Source organism: Dendrobates tinctorius, unplaced genomic scaffold (genome assembly GCF_039654945.1).
Source record: "Dendrobates tinctorius isolate UK_male_01 unplaced genomic scaffold, ASM3965494v1 ptg000191l, whole genome shotgun sequence".
In the NCBI taxonomy this organism is placed as follows: domain Eukaryota; kingdom Metazoa; phylum Chordata; class Amphibia; order Anura; family Dendrobatidae; genus Dendrobates; species Dendrobates tinctorius.
In genome coordinates, this window is record NW_027361858.1 from 15,083,794 (window position 1) to 15,104,215 (window position 20,422).

The window sequence follows — 20,422 nt, forward strand, 5'->3', positions numbered from 1 at the left end:
AGCTACACAGTAGCTCCATAACGTTTAAGTGTGAAGCCCAGCCATCCAGGGCCCAGCGGGCCAGAAGTATAGCTTAAGCAGCAGTGTGACAGCAGTGATAGACCAGAGACTAAAGCAATGGTCACAACAGTACTGGGATGCAGGTGACTCTACAATGTGGCAGTTCACTGCATAGGCAGATACCCTCGTATCCAGGGCGAAACGAACGAGGGAATTCCTAGGCATGGTGAGTCTGAACAGGGAGAACACTACATTACCACAAGAGGCGGGATGACCTGGGCAGATACTGAAGGCCATAGGAAGGAGTGCAGGGAAAGTGGAGAATGTGGACTGTATGGAACCCTATGATGTGCTGCGACAAGGAAGAAGTAAAGTTCTACATTTTAAGTTGCAACTGGACTGTGTCTCTGTTTGGGTGCAATCATATGGAAAGGGTCTACACCAGCTCAGAGGAGATTCTGAAGGTGCAGAGAGCAGAGATGCAAGTACACTGATTAAAGGACGTTCTTAGTATGTGATGAGAGACCAGGGTGCACAAGAGCCATTAGTCACAGTCACGACTATGGCCCTGACATTCCCTCACACACCCTCCACAAAACTTGAAAAGCACCAATTTACATCTCCTGTCTCAGTAACGGAAAAATCTGCACTCACTGAATACAAATTTTATTCTTGAATTTAGACTAAACGATTAATTCTTTGATGCCCTAAAGAAGACTTTACCAAATTCATATATGCAAATAGCCTCTTCAGAGTTAAAGGACAGAAACTCTAGTGCTACCTATCCAATTGGTAGCAGCAATCCTAAAAGTCAATATGGAGCCTCTAAAAAAGCCTAGAATAACAAGAAAAAAACAGATTTTTTTTTCCCCCCATACAGATCCCAGTCTCTATATTATGCCCCCTCACCACACACCCCCTCCTTGGTATATTGTCCCCTCCTGGCTGTGGCTTACACTGTTCCTCAATGTTACCCCCCCCACTCTACTCAGTCTCTATTCTGTGCCAACTCACACTTTTCTTCCACCATACTGACTACTCGCACTATACCCCTCAATAGTCTCCTGACATGTTTCCCCCTCCCTCCTCATACAGCTACCCTCTCACTTTCCATCCTGCCTTCTCACACATCTCTCCGACTCCTCATACTGTGTCCGTACCCATCCCACCACCCTTGCTCCTAACACTTTGTCTGCACTCATACCTTCACTCACCATAATGTGTTTGCACCCATCCCCTCAATACATGCCCCCATCTCACCCATTCCTCCTTGTATTGTGTCTTCAAATTTCTCCCATTCCCTATACAGTGTCTGCAACAGTCCCTTCTTTACTTTCCAAACTTGTGTCCTCAAATCATCTCGTTATACTAAATCTCCCCCGAACCCGTCACTAAATATTCCCATCACAGTATATCTCCCACACAGACAGTAAATACCCTACACACAGGAAATACACCCCCACACAGGAAATACACCCCCAGGCAGTAAATAACCCCAGCCCTGTTTCACTAAATCTACCTCCCCATCTTCAGTGTCTTCAGCCCTTCTAACCTGTAGCACTTACCACCAATGTTCTCCACACCAGTGAGTGCCGTCAGCAGTGTGATCACATGACCTGATCATGCTGCTGACATTGCTCTGACCTGGCGGTCAGAACTTCAAAGGTACTCGTGTCTAAAAGACGCAAGTACAATTGATCAGTACAATTGATCACTTGACAGCTGGCTCAGAGAACTGCCGACATCCAGTCCAGGGGGCGACAGAATGCAGCCACCAGGGAAGACACTGTACCTTGTCGAAGTTCTCTGATCTTCACCTTCAGAGCCTTCTTTTCAAAGATCATCAGGTCTATTTCCTTATTTTTCTCAGTTGTAGTCTTTATCTCCTCCCAAAATGTGGGTTGATATACACTAACAGTGTGTGCCTTATATGAGAGACATACAGGTGCTTTACCTTTGTTTTCTCATGTTTAATGCCTTGGTTCTGTTTCTGAATTAAATTGTATCTGCTTACATGTAATGTTTGTACTTGTGCCAACTGCAACCCTTTGTTGAGAAGTAATCTTTCAAGTCTACACCAAAAGTAAAACTGCTGGTAATATTAATTGTTTGTGTTTTAGTATTTAGGACTCTATACCTTTACAACTGTTACTGCAGCTGACAAAAATTATTCCTACTTCTTTGTTTTGGAGTTTCATGCATTATTCTTCTAAAATATAAACACATTTTCTATTTGGCTTCTCACTATTCCACAATCTAGGGTTTTCGCTGCTGATCTAGAAAAGAAAATGCTTTCTAAATAAGGCCAGGTTCAAATAGCGTTAATGCAGTCCGTTCAACACATAGCGTTAACGGACTGCGTTAACGCTACTCCCTAACGTGCTCGCGTTATGCGATCGCGCTAGCGCAGATGCTCCATCTTTGCTAGCAGTGACGGACCCTCGAACGCTGTAGACCACGTCCAGGGGTCCGTCACAGAATGACGGCACATCGCTAACGCATGCCGATTATAACATGCGTTAGCGATGCGCTACTTTATGGCCCTCTATGGGTGCGTTAACACATCCGTTACATAGCGCTAATGCCGCTATGTAACGGATGTGTTAAACGTACCCCTCTAACGCAATGTAGACCCAGCCTAAGTTGATGCTTCAGTCAAGGTTGTATTTTTCTTTTCAGCCACCCTATTTTGCTGTGGTGTACCTGTGTCATTTTTTTGGATCCTCTGTCTCATATTGTGCAAAAATCACTGCAGTCTGTCATTACATCTGTCAGGAGAAGGAATGTTTTTCTGACCTTCTGGGGGCTTCTCCTTTTTTCTTATGTAGGATTCCTCTTGCTTATGATTAGTCAATGTCATGCAGGGGAAAAAAGTACATGCCACCTGAGAAGCATCTTTGGAAATGCCCCTCTAGGTTTATCCTAAATTGTAACAAATTATACAAGCTAATATCTCTACAAGGAAAAAGAGAAATTAAAAAAAAATCTTTATTCATTATTTAGCCCTGCAGCCACTATTAGATGATCAAACTGGCGAAAGGTCCTCTTTAATCTACATATGAAAATTATGATCATTATCACCTGCTTGGTATAATTGGTTACCCATACACCTTAATATAATCCTACAAAATCCCCCTTACTTTGCTCAAGTGTTCCTAGAAGAATTGATGCTGTTTTGATGGCATAGGAAGGTTACACCAAATATTGATTTCCACACTTCCAAAGGAAAAAGAGGACAACACTGCTGGTACTGCTGAATGTATATGCCATTGGTGTTATAGAATATTGCAGGCTATACCTCAAGATTCCAGGTGCCCCTCCAGAAAAAAACAGCATAATCACTTCCACTGAAGAGAGAAAACAGATAGCACTCACCAATCTTGAAAATGTTCCACTCTTTATTCAGAAATGTTTAAAATATCATGGCCGGGAGAGTGAGGACAGGAGTGTGCAGGTGCTGACAACGGCCGTTTCATGCTTACAGCGCAAAACGGGTCAAACGATTGACCCGTAGAAGCGCTACAATCGCGAAATGGCTGTCGTCAGCACCTGCACACTCCTGTGCTCACTCTCCTAGCCATGATATTTTAAACATTTCTGAATAAAGAGTGGAACTTTTTAAAGATTGGTGAGTGCTGTTTTCTCTCTTCAGTGGAACCAAATATTGATTTGATTTAGATTTCTCTTTTAATATTCCTCATAACATTTTGTTAGTTAATAAAAATAAACCATTAAACCCTAACCAATATGATATACAGTTGAGATATATGATGGCTTCCTGACTTTGAGGCTCAGACACTGAGCTCCTATCTATCACTGCAGATGATTGCTGTGTTATTCAGTCATCATATGCCACTAACAGCTGCCTGTCGAGCGTAGCTTCACCCACGGCTGGTAACCTGTTAAATGCTGCTGTAAATCTGTTACAGCAGTATTTATAGCACACGTACCTGTGGATGAATTGTTCACATCGCCCATCCGTGTGCTCGAGACGTGATTGTGGGACGTCTATGGGTTTTCATGACAGCCAGAAAAGGATATAAAGAAAAACAACAAGTTCAAATCGCGACCCTTTTCTCCCACTAAAAAAATGAAGAAAAATAAATAATACAAAAAAATACACATGTGTAGTATTTCAACATTTATAAAAGTCTCATCTTTCACAATATAAAATTAATTAACAATCAGTAAACTGTGTAATTAGAAATAAAAATCAAAACACCGGTATTTTTTTGACAGTTGCAACAGCAAAAAATATGCAATAGGAGGCAATTAATACATTGTATCTACCCCAAAATGGAATCTAGCCCTCACACAGCTTCATTTTCTGAAAGTTGAAAACGTTACGGTGATTGGAAAACAACTACACAAGCTTTTTTTATTTTTACAAATTTCAGATTCCTTTCATCAGAAATAACCATCATTTTTTTTATTTTTATAAATACGGTAGTAGACATGGAAATAAGAAACTTTGTAACATATCTTATCAGATAAATCTTCTTCTTTTTCAGCCAGGACTGATTTTTCATTCTCAAAAATCTCAATTCAGGGTAAAATCTGTATTCAGTGAAGACTGATTGTTACATTGCGGAGATATAAGAAGGAAGTTGCTACTGATAAGATCTATGCAAAGGGGTGGAGGTGAAGGGAGTAAGATATAGGGTTAAAGCTCCTCAACCCCTCTGGTCTACATAGAATCATCTGCTGGCTCCTGTATCAGTAATATGGGAAAGTCTGTCTTCACTAAATACAGATTTTACTCGGGAATTGAGAATTTTGAAAATGAATGACCAGTGCAGGAGGACAAAGAAGCAGGTTTCTTAGGTTTCTTTATCTCTGTTAATTTGAAGCATTTTTTCCACACCAAAAGCCTTTTGAACATTAATATATATATATATATATATATATATATTTATACTGTATATATATTTATGTACATACATGCAGAGAGAAAGAGAGACAGAGAATCTTACTGTTGAGTAAATCGATTCAATGCAAATTGGATTTTAGATGATTTTTTTGTGAAATTCACAGGTCTCAGCAAATTCACAGCAAATTCAAAGATGTTGTTGCTTTCTTTTTACACATTGCAAAAGATTGCATTGGTCGCAGAATGCTGAAACGACCTCAGGTGTGACTGTGCAGGATGTCTCGCAGCTATGACAGCACATAGTATAGTGCAGCCATTCAGGAAGGACTATCAAAGCCTGTATAAAAGCCTTGTCAGGGAATGCAGGTGTCATTTTAAAGTGATTTTAGGATAGTTAGAGAGTGCTAGTGTTCACAGCTCACAAATAGAGTTAGGAAGAGAAAGCCATAAAACATTAGACAAATACTCTAAATGGAAATGTACTGTATCACTGTAGTAGTGTGGAAGATTAGTGTAATAGTCTGGGAATAATACAGAGATTCAATTTATAGGGAAAGAGAGATTCCAGTAGCAGTGCCAAACTTTGTGTGATCGAACAGTGATATGGTGTAGTTGGCATTTGTCTTGTTGCATTTGAATTATATTTTAACATATTTTTCTTCATAATGTAATGGAAAACAAAAGAAAGACAGCACAACACTTTATGCAGAAGAAAACATCTGAAATCAGTGATAAATGGCGTACTTGATTGCCACTGCATGGAGATGATACATTTCTTGAGCAATCGTTTTAGGGAAGGGAGATTGGCAAAACCATACACACAACCATGCATGTTGTTTTCTGCATGTGTATAATTCCTACCTATTTAGAATTTATTGTTACGTCCTTTGTGTCAAGGATTGAATAATCATGGTTGAAAATATTGTCAAAAGGTAATTGAAGTGTTCTACAAAATATATTGTTAAATAAAATGTCAATGGACAAGGTAGTGTAAAAGAAAAAAAAAATTCTATACCAAAGCTGAGAACGTGGTAGCTGATAACACCAGCACCACCACTGACACCAGCCATCTAGACATTAGTGCTACCAAATACAGGCCAAAATTGGCCTTCTTTCCCCTCAGCAACCATATTAGTGTGGAGGAAGAGAAGGGCTTTATAAAATAACTAGCTGAAGAGCCCGGCGCTGCCCGGGCATAGTAACTAACTGTGGTTAGTTGTAGCAAATTAAATTATCCTCCTTCCCAGAGTCCCGTGCCCATAAACCCATCACACATATCCACGATCCCATAGGCCCGTGCCCATATACCCATCATACATATCCTCCATCCCATAGTCGAGTGCCCATATACCCATCACACATCCTCCATCCCATAGTCCCATGCCCATATACCCATCATACATATTCTCCATCCCATAGTCCCATGCCCACATACCCATCATGCATATTCGCCATCCCATAGTCGAGTGCCCATATGCCCATCACACATCCTTCATCTCAAAGTCCCATGCTCATATACCCATCATACATATCCTCCATCCCATAGTCCCATGCCCATATACCCATCATACATATCCTCCATCCCATAGTCCAGTGCCCATATACCCATCACACATCCTCCATCCCATAGTCCCGTGCCCGTATACCTATCTGCCATCCCATAGTCGCGTGCCCATATACCCGTCAAACATATCCTCCATCCCATAGTCCAGTGCAAAAATATACCCATCACACATCCTCCATCCCATAGTCCCGTTCCCATATACCCATCATACATATCCTCCATCCCATAGTCCGGTGCCCATATACTCACACACATCCTCCGATCCATAGTCAACCATTATGACATCATAATGAGCGGCGGCGGGGCTTGCAACCTTTGATGACATCAGCGTCGCCATGGCAACCATTGTGACATCATAATGAGGGGCGGGGCTTGACACGCACACTGCTTCCCCAGTATGCAAATAGGGGCATTGTGACATCATAATGAGGGGCGGGGCTTAACGCGCACACACTTTCCCCCAGTATGTAGATAGGGGCAAAATTGTTTGGTGAATTGGAACGTGCGGGGTTAAAATTTCACCTCACAACATAGCTTAGGATGCTCTCGGGGTCCAGACATGCGACTGTGCCAAATTTTGTGGCTGTAGCTGCGACGGTACGGATGCCTATCCCGGACATACACACATACACACATACACACACACACACATACATACATACACACATACATACACACTTTGAGCTTTATATATTAGATTGACACATCAGTTGTCTCAGTTACACCAGGATGATGTTACCTCTGTCAGAAACACCTTAAGTTTGAGTCAATGTTCTCACAGGATCCACTGCCTGATCACAAATGACTGAGAGTCAAAAATAAAAAACACAATGAAAAGTCTGTCAGTGTACTTTATTATTAACCCCTTCACCCCCAAGGGTGGTTTGCACGTTCATGACCGGGCCAATTTTTACAATTCTGACCACTGTCCCTTTATGAGGTCATAACTCTGGAACGCTTCCATGGATCCCGGTGATTCTGACATTGTTTTCTCGTGACATATTGTACATCATGTTAGTGGTAAAATTTCATTCAAATAACTTGCGTTTATTTGTGAGAAAAATGGAAATTTGGCGAAAATTTTGAAAATTTCGCAATTTTCCAACTTTGAATTTTTATGCCCTTAAATCACAGAGCTACGGCACACAAAAAACTTGATAACTAACATTTTCCACATGTTTACTCTACATCAGCACAATTTTGGAACCAAAATTTTTTTCCGTTAGGAAGTTATAAGGGTTAAAAGTTGACCAGCGATTTCTCATTTTTACAACACCATTTTATTTTTAGGACCACATCACATTTGAAGCCACTTTGAGGGGTCTATATGATAGAAAATACCCAAAAGTGACACCATTCTAAAAACTACACCCCTTAAGGTGCTCAAAACCACATTCAAGAAGTTTATTAACCCTTTAGGTGCGTCACAGGATTTTTTTTGAATATTTAAAAAAAAAATGAACATCTAACTTTTTTTCACAAAAAAATACTTCAGGTTCAATTTTTTTTATTTTACCAAGGGTAACAGGAGAAATTGGACTGCAAAAGTTATTGTGCAATTTGTCCTGAGTACGCTGATACCTGATATGTGGGGGGAAAATTGGCTGGAATTCAGATCGGACGCCATGTCACGTTTGGAGAGTCCCTGATGTACCTAAACAGTGGAAACCCCCTACAAGTGACCCCATTTTGGAAACTAGACCCCCCAAGGAAATTACCTAGATATTTCGGTGAGAACTTTGAACCCACAAGGGCTTTACAGAAGTTTATAACGTACAGCGGTACAATTAAAAAATCATATTTTTTCCACAAAAATGATCTTTTCACCCCAATTTTTATTTTCCCAAGGGTAACAGGACACAAAGTTATTGTGCAATTTGTCCTGAGTACGCTGATACCCCACATGTGGGGGTAAACCACTATTTGGGTGCATGGCAGAGCTCGGAAGGGAAGCAGCGCTATTTGACATTTTTGGCTGGAATTGAGATAGGACACCATGTCGCGATTGGAAAACCCCTGATGTACCTAAACAGTGGAAACCCCCCACAAATGACACCATTTTGTAAACTAGACCCCCCAAGGAACTTATCTAGATGTGTAGTGAGCACTTTGAACCCCCCAGTGCTTCACAGAAGTTTATAACGCCCGGGCGTGAAAATAAAAAATTCGTATTTTTTCCACAAACATGATCTTTTAGTCACCATTTTTTTTATTTTCCCAAGGGTACCAGGAGAAATTGGACCCCAAAAGTTGTTGTCCAATTTGTCATGAGTATGCTGATACCCCATATGTGGGAGAAAACTACTGTATGGGCACACGTCGGGGCTCGGAAGGGAAGTAGTGACGTTTTGGAATGCAGACTTTGATGGAATGGTCTGCGGGTGTCATGTGCGTTTGGAGAGCCCCTGATGTACCTAAACTATAGAAACTCCCCACAAGTGACTCCATTTTGGACACTAGACCCCCTAAGGAACTTATCTAGATGTGTGGTGAGCACTTTGAACCCCCAAGTGCTTCACAGAAGTTTATAACGCTCGGACGTGAAAATAAAAAAATAATTTTTTTCCACAAAAAATGATATTCTTGCCCCCAATTTTTTATTTTCCTAAGGGTAACAGGAGAAATTGGACCCCAAAAATTGTTTTGCAATTTGTCCTGAGTAGGCTGATACCCTACATGTGGGGGTAAAACACTGTTTGGGCAAATGGCAGAGCTTGAAAGGGAAGGAGCACCATTTGACTTTTTCAACTCAGAATTGGCTGGAATTGAGATCAGACGCCATGCTGCATTTGGAGAGCCCCTGATGTGCCCAAACAGTGGTAACCCCCAATTCTAACTCCAACCCGAACCCCAACACACCCCTAACCCTAATCTCAGCCCTAACCCTAACCCTAGCCCTAGCCCTAACCCTACCCTAACCCTAACCCTAGCCCTAACCCTAGCCCTAACCCTAACCCTAATGGAAAAATGGAAATAAATACATTTTTTTAATTTTATTATTTTTCCCTAACTAAGGGGGTGATAACGGGCGGGTTTGATTTACTATTTATGGCGGTTTTTGTATTTGGCAGCTGTCACACGCTAAAAGATGCTTTTTATTGTAAAAATAGTTTTTGCATCACCACATATTGGGAGCTATAATTTTTCCATATTTTGACCCACTGAGTCATGTGAGGTCTTATTTTTTGCGGGACGAGTTGTCGTTGTTATTGGTACCATTTTCGGGCATGTGACATTTTTTGATCACTTTTTATTCCGATTTTTGGGATGCAGAATGAACAAAAACCAGCGTTTCATGATTTTCTTTTCGGGGGGGTGCGTTTACACCGTTCCGCGTGCGGTAAAATTGATAAAGCGGTTTTATTCTTCGGGTCAGTACGGTTACAGCGATACCTCATTTAGGTCGTTTTTTTATGTTTTGTCGGTTTTATGCAATGAAAACTATTTTATATAAAAAATAATTATTTTTGCATCGCTTTATTCTGCGAGCTATAACTTTTATATTTTTTCGCTGATGATGCTGTGTTGTGGCTCATTTTTTGCAGGACAAGATGATGTTTTCAGCGGTACCATGGATATTTATATGCGTCTTTTTGATCGCGCGTTATTACACTTTTTGTTTGTTGGTATGATAATAAATCATTATTTTTTGCTTCGTTTTTTATTTTTATTTTTTAAGGGGTTCACTAAAGGGGTTAACTAATGGGACAGTTTTATAGGGCAGGTCGTTACGGACGCGGCGATACCTAATATGTGTACTTTTATTGTTTTTTTTTTATTTCCAAAAAATGGATTTATTTGGGGGAATTTTTTTTTTTTCTAATTAATTTGGCGATTTTTTTTTAATTATTTTAACACTTTTTTTTATTTTTTTAACTTTATTAAATAGTCCCAGGTGGGACATCACTGTCCTGTGACAGATCGCTGATCTGTCACATCACAAATCACTGTGACAGATCAGCGATCTGTCACAGGCAGTGCAGAAGGTTTCCTCATGCCTGCGCTTTGCAGGCACTGAGGAAGCCAGCTTCCTGCAGGCCCCCGAAGGCCCCCGTCGCCATCTTGGATTCGGGGGCCTGCAGGAAAGGAGCTCCCCGCAGCAGTGCTGCACATTGCGCTGCCGTGGGGGGCTCAGGGAAGCACGGAGGGGTTAAATGGGTTCTTAGTTACCATGTTGTTACTATTTGTTTCTATGGTGAGGTCACTTTAACATTGTTAAGGCTATATTTGTGTTAAGGGGAATGAAAAAGGGTTGGATACAGTAATATGAGATCTTATAGATATAGAGTGAACGTGATTTGCGGTAAATGTATTTGCCACAAATAAAATTATTTTCTAAAAAGTTCACCTATCCTGGCGATATTATTTGTCTAAAATTGAATTTTTAGTACATATTAATACGGTTTCTCCTGTGAACACTACATTGTGGTTTCTGTTGAAATCCCTGGAAAACTGTATGGGAACCCTGAGTAAGCCCCAACGGATACATTTGGAATATAGTTATTCAGAGATTCTTACACCAGTACATCGATGTAGTATATTAATGTCATAGTTACATTGGTTGAAAAAAGACCTAGGTCCATCAAGTTCAACTTTTCTCCACCAATTGTACATTTTGTCACTAATTTAATTATAATCTACAATGTTATGCCTATCAAGGAAATCGTCCAGCCCTTTTTTTAAAAGCTGTTAGTGTCTGCCATTACTACCTCCTGTGGTCGGCATTCTACAGTCTGACTGCCCTAACTGTAAAGAACCCTTTCCTACTTAGCTGCCGGAATCACCTTTTTCCACCGATAATGAGTGCCCCCTGGTCCTTAATATGGTCTTTGCAAGGAATAAGTAATGTGCACTGACCACACATACATTTATACCAATAAAAAGAGATCTCCTTTAAGGCGTCTTTTTTCTAAGCTAAACAAGCCCAACTTTTCCAACCTTTTATCATATAAGAGGCCTTCCATCCCTTATAATAATCTAGCCTCACTTGTATCAGTCTGTTCACCAACCTGTGCTATGGTGTGCACATCCTGTGTGTGTCTGTTACAGATTTTAGCTTGCAGCAGAATGAGTCAGCACTCAGACTTGGTTTGATAATAAACTCTTTTAACTGGCAGCCATTATCTTCATCATTAACATGGAGGACTATAGAAAGAGAATGCATGCAAACAAATTAGAGAGGTCACACAATATAGTCTAGAACAAAGTGTCATCTGCTGTTTGCTAAGTATACCTTAGCACTCTTCCAACATAAGCCTGCAGCTGTTGCATGATCAAAAATGTAGACGGGGCATGAGTTTTCATTTATGTGAAATACTCAATTTCAGGATCTTCACTATTTTCAACTAAAACAGGACCAAATATGCAATAAAATGTAAATTTGTTGACACAGGAAGAGGAAATAATGTACTTCTGTTTTATAAAAAGTCAGAGCTCTTTGGAAAATATACTTTATACCTTGGTAAACTCCTTTAAGTTGTCATGGAATTTAAACCGCTAAGCAGATTTTTCAATTCCATCATCTATGACTATCCTTAGTTAACGTTTAATCCAGTTGAGCATATTTTTATAGACTTGTCATTTCCTATGTTGAGCAAACTGAAAAAAATTACCTGGCCTAGATCATTGGCATTCTCAAGTTTATACAATCCTAGAAAGGTCAACTTGTATAAGGTATTCTAAGCACCCCTATATCTCTAGTTGTTTAAACTATATACTCTACCTCACAAGCTGCCATGAAGCAGTCCTGGCACCTCATTGACTTGCAGTGTGACAAGCCATGGGAATAGGATGAACTGTGCTTTCTCTTCAGAGTCACTCATTGTATCTGTTGGAATAATTATTAAAACTTTTGTTGAATTGCTCTTGGTGTCTGAACCTAAGCTGACTGCATATATGCAGCCAAAAACAATAAGCACTGTATTCCCAGCCTGAACACTCTCCTTTTGTTTATAGCTAATAGAACTTCATCCAGAATGTATAATTGGCCTCTCACATTTACAGAAAGCATACATTTTAGATGCTGACTAATACTTAAAATAACTAGTGGAATGTCTCTGCGTATTGGATTTAATAACAGCTACAACCACCAGCATTCTGCTACCCTTACATGATCATTTACTTGCATGTTACATTAAACACAGCATACATTTGGGAAATGACAGGAACACACAAGATGAAAATACTTCTGTTTCTCTCATTAGATAGAGTCAGTCTTCAATGCGAAATAAAAAGAAAAGAAATATTTCCGTCGCTCCCAATTCCTGTCTGTAGTGGTCATATTTCTTGCAGCAAACAGCGTTTAACCCCTTAACGTCCAATGACGGGCATAGCCCGTCATTGGACGTCTTTCCTGCTTTGATGAGGGCTCCGGCGGTGAGCCCGCATCAAAGCAGAGACATGTCAACTGTTTTGATCAGCTGACATGTGCCCGCAATAGGCGCAGGTGGAATCGCGATCCACCTGCGCCTATTATCTAGTTAAACACCGCTGTCAAACGCTGACAGCGGCTTTTAACAAGCGCTGCCGGCCGCGTGGCCAGAAATGCATGCATCACTGACCCCCGTCACGTGATCGGGGGTCAGCGATGCGTTGGCATAACAACCAGAGGTCTCCTGGAGAACTCTATGGTTGTTGATGCCGCATTGCTATGAGCGCCACTCGGTGGTCCGCGCTCATAGCAATGCAGTAATTCTGCTACATATAGGCGATCTGCTCATCGCCTATATGTAGCAGAGCCGATCAAGTATGGGATGCTTCTAGCCTCCCATGGAGGCTATTAAAGCATGCCATAATAAAAAAATGTTTTGAAAAATAAAACAATTAAAAAATTCAAAATTCAAAATAAAACAATAAAAAAAAATCACACATACACATATTAGATATAAGATATCTCCGCATTCAGCATCGCCCGATATATCAATAAAAAAAGGATTAACCCCATCGCTAAATGGTGTAGCGAGAAAAAAAATCAAAACCCCAGAATTACGTTTTTTTGGTCGCTGTGACATAGCATTAAAATTCAACAAAGGGTGATGAAAAGAATGTATCTGCACAGAAGTGATATCATTAAAAATATCAGCTCGGCACACAAAAAATAAGCCCTCACCCAACCCCAGATCATGAAAAATGGAGAAGCTACGGGTCTCAGAAAATTGCAAATTTTTTTTACCACTTAGTTTAAAAAAACCTAGAGATGTTTGGTGTCTATAAACTCGCAATGACCTGGAGAATCATAATGGCAGGTCAATTTTAGCATTTAGTAAACCTAGCAAAAAAGCCAAACAAAACACAAGTGTGGGATTGTACTTTATTCACCGCACTTGGAATTTGTTTTACCGTTTTGTGGTACATGACACGGTAAAACCAATGATGTTGTTCAAAAGTACAACTCGCTACTCACTCGCCCTCACATGGCCATATTGAAAGAAAAATAAAAAAGTTATGGCTCTGGGAAGAAGAGAAGGGAAAAATGAAAATACAAAACCAAAAATACCCCTGTTCATTAAGGGGTTAAAGCAAAACACTGGTGTAAAAAGTATTTCTTCTTGTTACCTTAAGTGATATATACATATAATTACATAATGCTTAATGGTGCTGCGTGAAGCCTTCATTTTGGCATTTAGTTTGAACACATATTAAATTTTCCACCATTGTCCTGACTGCTCATCTAAGCATACAGTAGTCTAAAGGTACTGTCACACTTAGCGATGTACCAGCGATCCCGACCAGCGATATGACTCGGTCAGGATCGCTGGTGCATCGCTAAGTGGTCGCTAGTGAGCTGCCACACAGGCAGATCTCACTAGCCAGATAGCAGCGGACGGGGGTCGCTACTTACCTGTCAGACGAGGCGATCCTGACGTCCTCCCTCCCGGCTCCACGCGTCGCTCGTCGTCACAGCAGGAAGCGCAGCAGGAAGCTGACGACAAGAAACAGTCCAGGCCGTTCTCACGTGATCAGCGATAACCAGCGGGGGAGCGGTCGGAGGTAAGTATCAGACATAGCGATATAGTGACGTGACGTTATAGCGATCTTGCTAGCGATATCGCTTAGTGTGACAGGCCCTTTAAACTAATTTGTTGCTCTAATTTTTCCAAGCTGGTTTTGCCACGTATGGCAACCAGATAAAGCAAGAATAATAATATATGAAAGGAGACTAGAAACAGTGGCATAGAGTGGGTTGCTAGCCTCCGAGGCAAGAAAGGTATTGCCTTCTCTAATTCCATAATAAAGCATTCTCAGTTCCCTGTTAAAGCAAACAATTCACTATAGAAAATTCACTTAAAAAATGATTCCCCTTAAGTGCATTTTTTAGAAAATACTAATGGTCTCTAAGTGCCCACTCCAAAAATGATGACACCACCTTTGTGTCATCTCACCACGAAAAAACTAAGTCTAATCCAAATGATCGAGTCATATTCTCCTCTGAACACAGAGTTGAACGGCACAGGAAGTGCAATGCAGTGACATTTGTGCCATGACTCTATCTTCTTGTATGTGATAGGCGGTCATAACTAACTGGGATAGTGTGGTCTGCAGGCCTATTCCCTCCTTTGGCCTACACTGCTCTATGATAGTGTGGGGAGGAGGACTCCTATGCAGTGACCGGGCAGGTACCAAGGGGACCGCCATCAGGGTTCCTGAGGGAATGATACTGCGAGAACAGTAAAGGGAGAGACTTGACTGAAGTTGTCAGGGAAACAGGGGGCGGGGCAAGGGTAAAAGGAGCAGGGGGCGCGCTGAAGTGGCAGTTGACAGAGAGCAGGACAACAGACAGGAAGCCGTGTGAGACAGAGAGGACCGAGGGAGTGGACGGTGTGTTGTGGAGAGACCGACAGGGCCCTGTGAAAGGAAAGCTACGGACTTACCGACTAGTGACACGTGAGAGCCTTGCACCGGCAGCCGCTCCCCTCATACAGTCACATACAGCTGTCCCCGCTGTTTCCCATCCTGCTGTGACAGGTCCACGACCTCCACTGACCACTGCGATTAAAGACTATTCTTTTGCAGCGGTCAGGACAATGCCCACCTGCCTTCTCCCACAGCTGCGGCCCTGTCATCACTGGCCCCAGGGGGCGCCACCTCGCTACAGGCGGCAGTAGAGACCCCCTCCGGTTTGCTGAAGGACTCTGGGCAGAGACTGGTGAATGGTTACATTTAGAGACTGTGTCATCACCGCGCCCACCGGCATTGTTCCTTCAGGGCCTGTTGCGCCCCATCGGCACCGTTTCTTCAGGGCCTGTTGCGCCCCAACGTCATCGTTTCTTCAGGGTCTGTTGCGCCCCACCGTCACCATTTCTTCAGGGACTGTTGCGCCCCATCGTCACCGTTTCTTCAGGGCCTGTTGATCCCCACCGGCATCGTTTCTTCAGGGCCTGTTGCGCCCCACAGTCATCATTTCGTCAGGGCCTGTTGCGCCCCACCAGCATCGTTTCTTCAGGGCCTGTTGCGCCCAGTTTCTTGCTGGAGTGTCAAGGCAGCCGCATCAGTGACCTCTACGTGACCACACCTATGAACCTGACAGACGCTTGGAAGGATAAGTTTACGATAGGAGATAAGGACCCCCAGTTTGGTCATACATGGCCTATAGCACCCCAGGCAAACCGGGTTAGTCGCATCCATAATAAGAAAGTGTTGTTAGGTTTGTTGAGTCCCTGCTTGGACTGGTTATTGTTAACCCCTTTTGTTTGCTCAATATAGCCCCAGCGGCTACAGTTTATAAAAGTTGTTTCCACAAACCACACTCAGTCTCGTGCCTCGTCACTGCATCCTGCGAACCTGTTGAACCCTACACTTGGCGTAGTCGTCAGGATGCAGTCTCCGAGCACAGACTGGTGCCCCAGATCAGCGTAGAGCTGTAAACTCTACAAATGATGAGGGTCCCCATACCAGCATATCATTGGGGGCCATGCTGAACAACCTGCCTAAATTTTCCGGCTCCAATACTATGCTATGGAGCTGGACAGAGCGGATGCCGCGGCTTTGCTGGATGCACCCAATGACCCCTGATCTGGAGGCCGAGGTGGCACTCATGGCACTGGACGGGGAGGCGCAGAGGTCAGTGATGTTGAAACCTCCGGGGCACTGCAACACTTTTGAAAAAGTGTTACAGATAGTGGAACAGACCCATGGGGACCCTACTAATGTGGGAGAGTTAAGAACCCGTTTGTTTAGTCGGATGCAGGAAGAGGGGGTGACGATCACAGAGTATATGAATGTCCTCCAGGAATTGCATACGGCTATAGAAAGAAAGGACGGGGTAGGGGCAGGACCTGTTGACATTACCCTACGTGACCTACTGGTGACTGGTTTGCGGGATCCATTAGTCAAACAGGCACTGCGGGAACAGATCAGAATGAATCCCCGAATAGATTTTTCAGAAGTTGGGAGTCAGGCATGTACTTGAGAGCAGGAGCAGGGGATGGCGGCTCCCATGGGGAAAGTCCGAGGTGTGGAGGCCTCCGCGAATGTAGTCAAGGAACCTCAGTGGGTGGAAGAGATGAAGCAAGAGCTGAAAAGTATTAAGGGCGAGTTGGCCGAAGTAAAGAGAAGAACCGAGACCGGGACTGGACGACCTAGCTTTAACCCCGGCTTCTGGGGATCATGCTCCCCGCTGGGTGGTCGACCCACACAGGCCCGGTGTTTTGAGTGTGGAGAACCAGGCCACTTTGCCCGAGAGTGTCCATGGCGTGGGAGATACCCACCCCGGCTGCCATTAAACTAAAGGGCTCCGGGCTGGGGGGAAGCCGCTCGGAGCCGAAAACCACAACTAGGGGTGGTGGAAGTCACGAAGATTTGGTAGCAAAATGCCCGGTGGTTTGGGCAGAAGTGGAGGGCTGGGTCGTCCAGTGCCTGGTGGACACAGGGTTACAAGTAACCACTATGCCCGCAACATATTTTCAACAGAACTTCCCGGAAGCAGCAAGGCCTCAGTGGGGGCCCGTGATCAGACTAGTAGCTGCCAACCAACTGCCGGTCCCAGTTGCCGGGGTGGTGTGGGTGCAAGTGACGCTGTGCGGTAAATCCCTTGGTCGCAGAGGGGTGGTACTGACTCAAGGAGAGGATGATAAGCAACATCCCGTCACCCTAGACATGAATGTTCTACGAGAGTTCGGCAACCTACCGCTCAATGATGCTACACAGAGGATTCTGAAGCAGTGGGGTTATCGCACAGCCCACGGGTACATCAGGACCGCCAGGAAGGTGAGGCTCTGGGTAAGGTCATCACGCCAGCGACTCCCCTGCTTGTGTTACCTCCTGGACAGACTGTGGTGGCCCTGCCCATTCGAACCCCGATACCCTTGGAGGGCGTGGAGGTGCAGGTGGAGCCGTATCACTCGGAGCGCTTTCCTCCTGGCATACTGGTGGCCCGTTCCCTGGCTTGCAAAAAGGAGCCATCCTGGTGCGCTGCGTTAACCTTGAAGACCAAGACACCATTCTGAAAGCACGGACTGTGCTGGCCAAACTAGTAAGGCCTTTAGAAGAAGTGCTGCCAGCTCCTATGGTTCAATTACGAGTACACCCCGAGGATCTTTGGGAAGTAACAATACGAACCTTACAGGCTCACGAAGTCTCGGCACAAGAGAAGGGACGAAATATTTTGGAGCAGATGCGGGCTGATCTTTCTGGATTAACTGCAGCCCAACTCTCACAGATAAAAACATTGCTGGGACAGTACCATGAAGTATTTGCTAGTCATGAGGACGATTTTGGGTGTACCACCGCCATCACTCATGAAATCCCCACAGCAGGAGCGGCCCCTATCCGGGAACGATATCGACAGATTCCGCCACAACTCTATCAAGAGGTGAAAACTTTGCTGGCTCAAATGCTGTGAAAAGGGGTGATACGGGAAAGTCAAAGCCCCTGGGCAGCCATAATCGTGTTGGTCCAAAAGAAAGATGGTACACTATGATTCTGTGTGGATTATTGTAAACTGAATGCTTGCACTATTAAAGACTCATATCCACTGCCCCGCATAGAAGAATCCCTGTCAGCCTTGGGAAAAGCAACATATTTTTCAACCCTGGACTTGGCCAGTGGGTACTGGCAGGTGCCCATGTCAGAAGAAGATAGAGCCAAGACAGCGTTCATATTGCCCATGGGACTGTTTGAGTTTAATCGGAAGCCGTTCGGGTTGGCCAACGCCCCTGGATCCTTTCAACGATTGATGGAGCGGTGTCTGGGAGATCTCAATTTTGAGGCTACGTTGATCTATCTGGATGACATCATCATCTATGCCGCCACCTTTGAGGACCACCTGAAGCGGTTGGGACAGGTACTCAGCCGGTTGCAAAAGTACGCGTTGAATGTGAAGCCTCAGAAATGCCACCTATTTCGCTCTCAGACTGAGTATCTGGGTCATGTCATTTCGGCAGAGGGTGTGAGACCATCCCGGGAGAAGGTGGCTGCTATCCAGGAATGGCCTACCCCCGAGACAGTGAAAGATGTGCTGGCTTTTCTGGGGTTAACCCGATATTACCGTCGCTTCGTAAAGAATTTTGCATGTCGAGCTTGAGCCCTGCACGACCTGCTGAAGGGGGCTCCCGCTGGGGCCAATAGGTGAAAAATCCAGTGGCAACACCCTCAGGAAGAGGCCTTCCGAGACCTCAAGGCTGCGCTCTTGGATGCCCCAGTGTTGGCTTACGCGGATTTCTCTCAACCGTTCATCTTGCACACTGACGGGAGTCTTCACGGGCTGTGGCCTGTGTTGTCACAGGTTCAGGATGGCCGGGAGAGGGTGATCGCATATGGAAGTCGCTCACTCCATGACTCCTAGCGTAACCCTGACAATTACAGCTCCTTTAAGCTCGAGCTCCTCGCAGTGGTGTGGGCTATGACGGAGAGATTCGCAGAGTACCTAGTGGGCTCCAAGGTGGTAGTGCGAACTGACAACAACCCGCTGGCTCATTTGGAAAACGCCAAATTGGGGGCTCTGGAACAGCGATGGATGGCCCGGATGGCGAAGTACAATTATAAGATTATCTACAAAAGAGGGGCTGAGAATGTCCATGCAGACGCCCTCTCCAGGATTTGACATACAACTCCAGGACAGAATCAAGACGAAGAATTAGAAGGAGAGGAAATACCGTTCGCTCTCACTGCTGCCATGCTTACAACTGGCAATAAAAAAAATATCTTCCTCTGAGACCCCAAGGGGCATATTGGAACAATCCCGGGATAAGTGGATACAACAGCCACAAGAAGACGAAGAGGTTGGCCTTCTCAGGACATGGGTCGCCGCTGGACAATTACCCACTGACTCTCAATGGCAAAATTTGACTCAAGACCTGTTGCTTATGCTGCGACAATGGGAGAGGTTGGTTATCCAAAAGGGATTATTGTACTGTAAAGTAACATCGCAAACAACCTTAATGACGGTTTGGCAGGTGGTTACGCCCGGAGCTCAACTACACGAACTGGCTCGAGAGGCTCACGAAAAAGGGGCCCACTTTTGAGTTAAAAAGACTTTGCAATGGTTGCAACAGAAAGCTTATCACCCACGCTTGCCGGCTGTTGTGGACGAAGTTTGCCGGACGTGCCGTTTATGTGAATTGGCCAAACCGCCCGCTCAGCGAGCCGCAACACAGACAATTGTGACTTCAGCACCCCTTCAGCTCCTGACGGTGGATTACCTGACCATTGGTCCCGCATTCCAGGGATACGAACACTGCCTCGTCATGGTGGATCATTTCACCAAGTTCGCTGTGGTCACCCCCACTCGGGATCAGACCGCAGAGTCAACTGCCTTCGCAATTTGTAGAAACTTTCTACAAGTATACGGCTGTCCTCAACGAATACATTCTGATCAGGGAGCATGTTTTTTGGGAAAAGTCATGGAAGAACTACATCTCCTCTATGTAATTGACAAATCCCGGACCACACCGTATCACCCGCAAGGGAATGGGGCTTATGAACGATTTAATCGGACATTGATTCAGATGTTGCACACTCTGGAGAGTGACAAGAATGCCCAATGGCCCGAA

General features: G+C 44.0%; 1 protein-coding gene across 1 annotated transcript in view; it reads right to left on the minus strand.

The window, feature by feature from the left end:
• Window positions 1-1,607: 1,607 nt before the first annotated feature.
• The window catches only part of LOC141055733 (uncharacterized), a 136,519-nt gene continuing 117,704 nt past the window's right edge, over window positions 1,608-20,422 (minus strand). Inside the window, exons 7-9 of the mRNA XM_073552422.1 lie at window positions 1,955-2,072; window positions 1,793-1,886; window positions 1,608-1,675 (exon numbers count right to left, since the gene is read on the minus strand). Of these exons, the coding sequence (XP_073408523.1) occupies window positions 1,608-1,675; window positions 1,793-1,886; window positions 1,955-2,072 (280 nt within the window). The remainder of the gene's footprint in view (window positions 1,676-1,792; window positions 1,887-1,954; window positions 2,073-20,422) is intronic.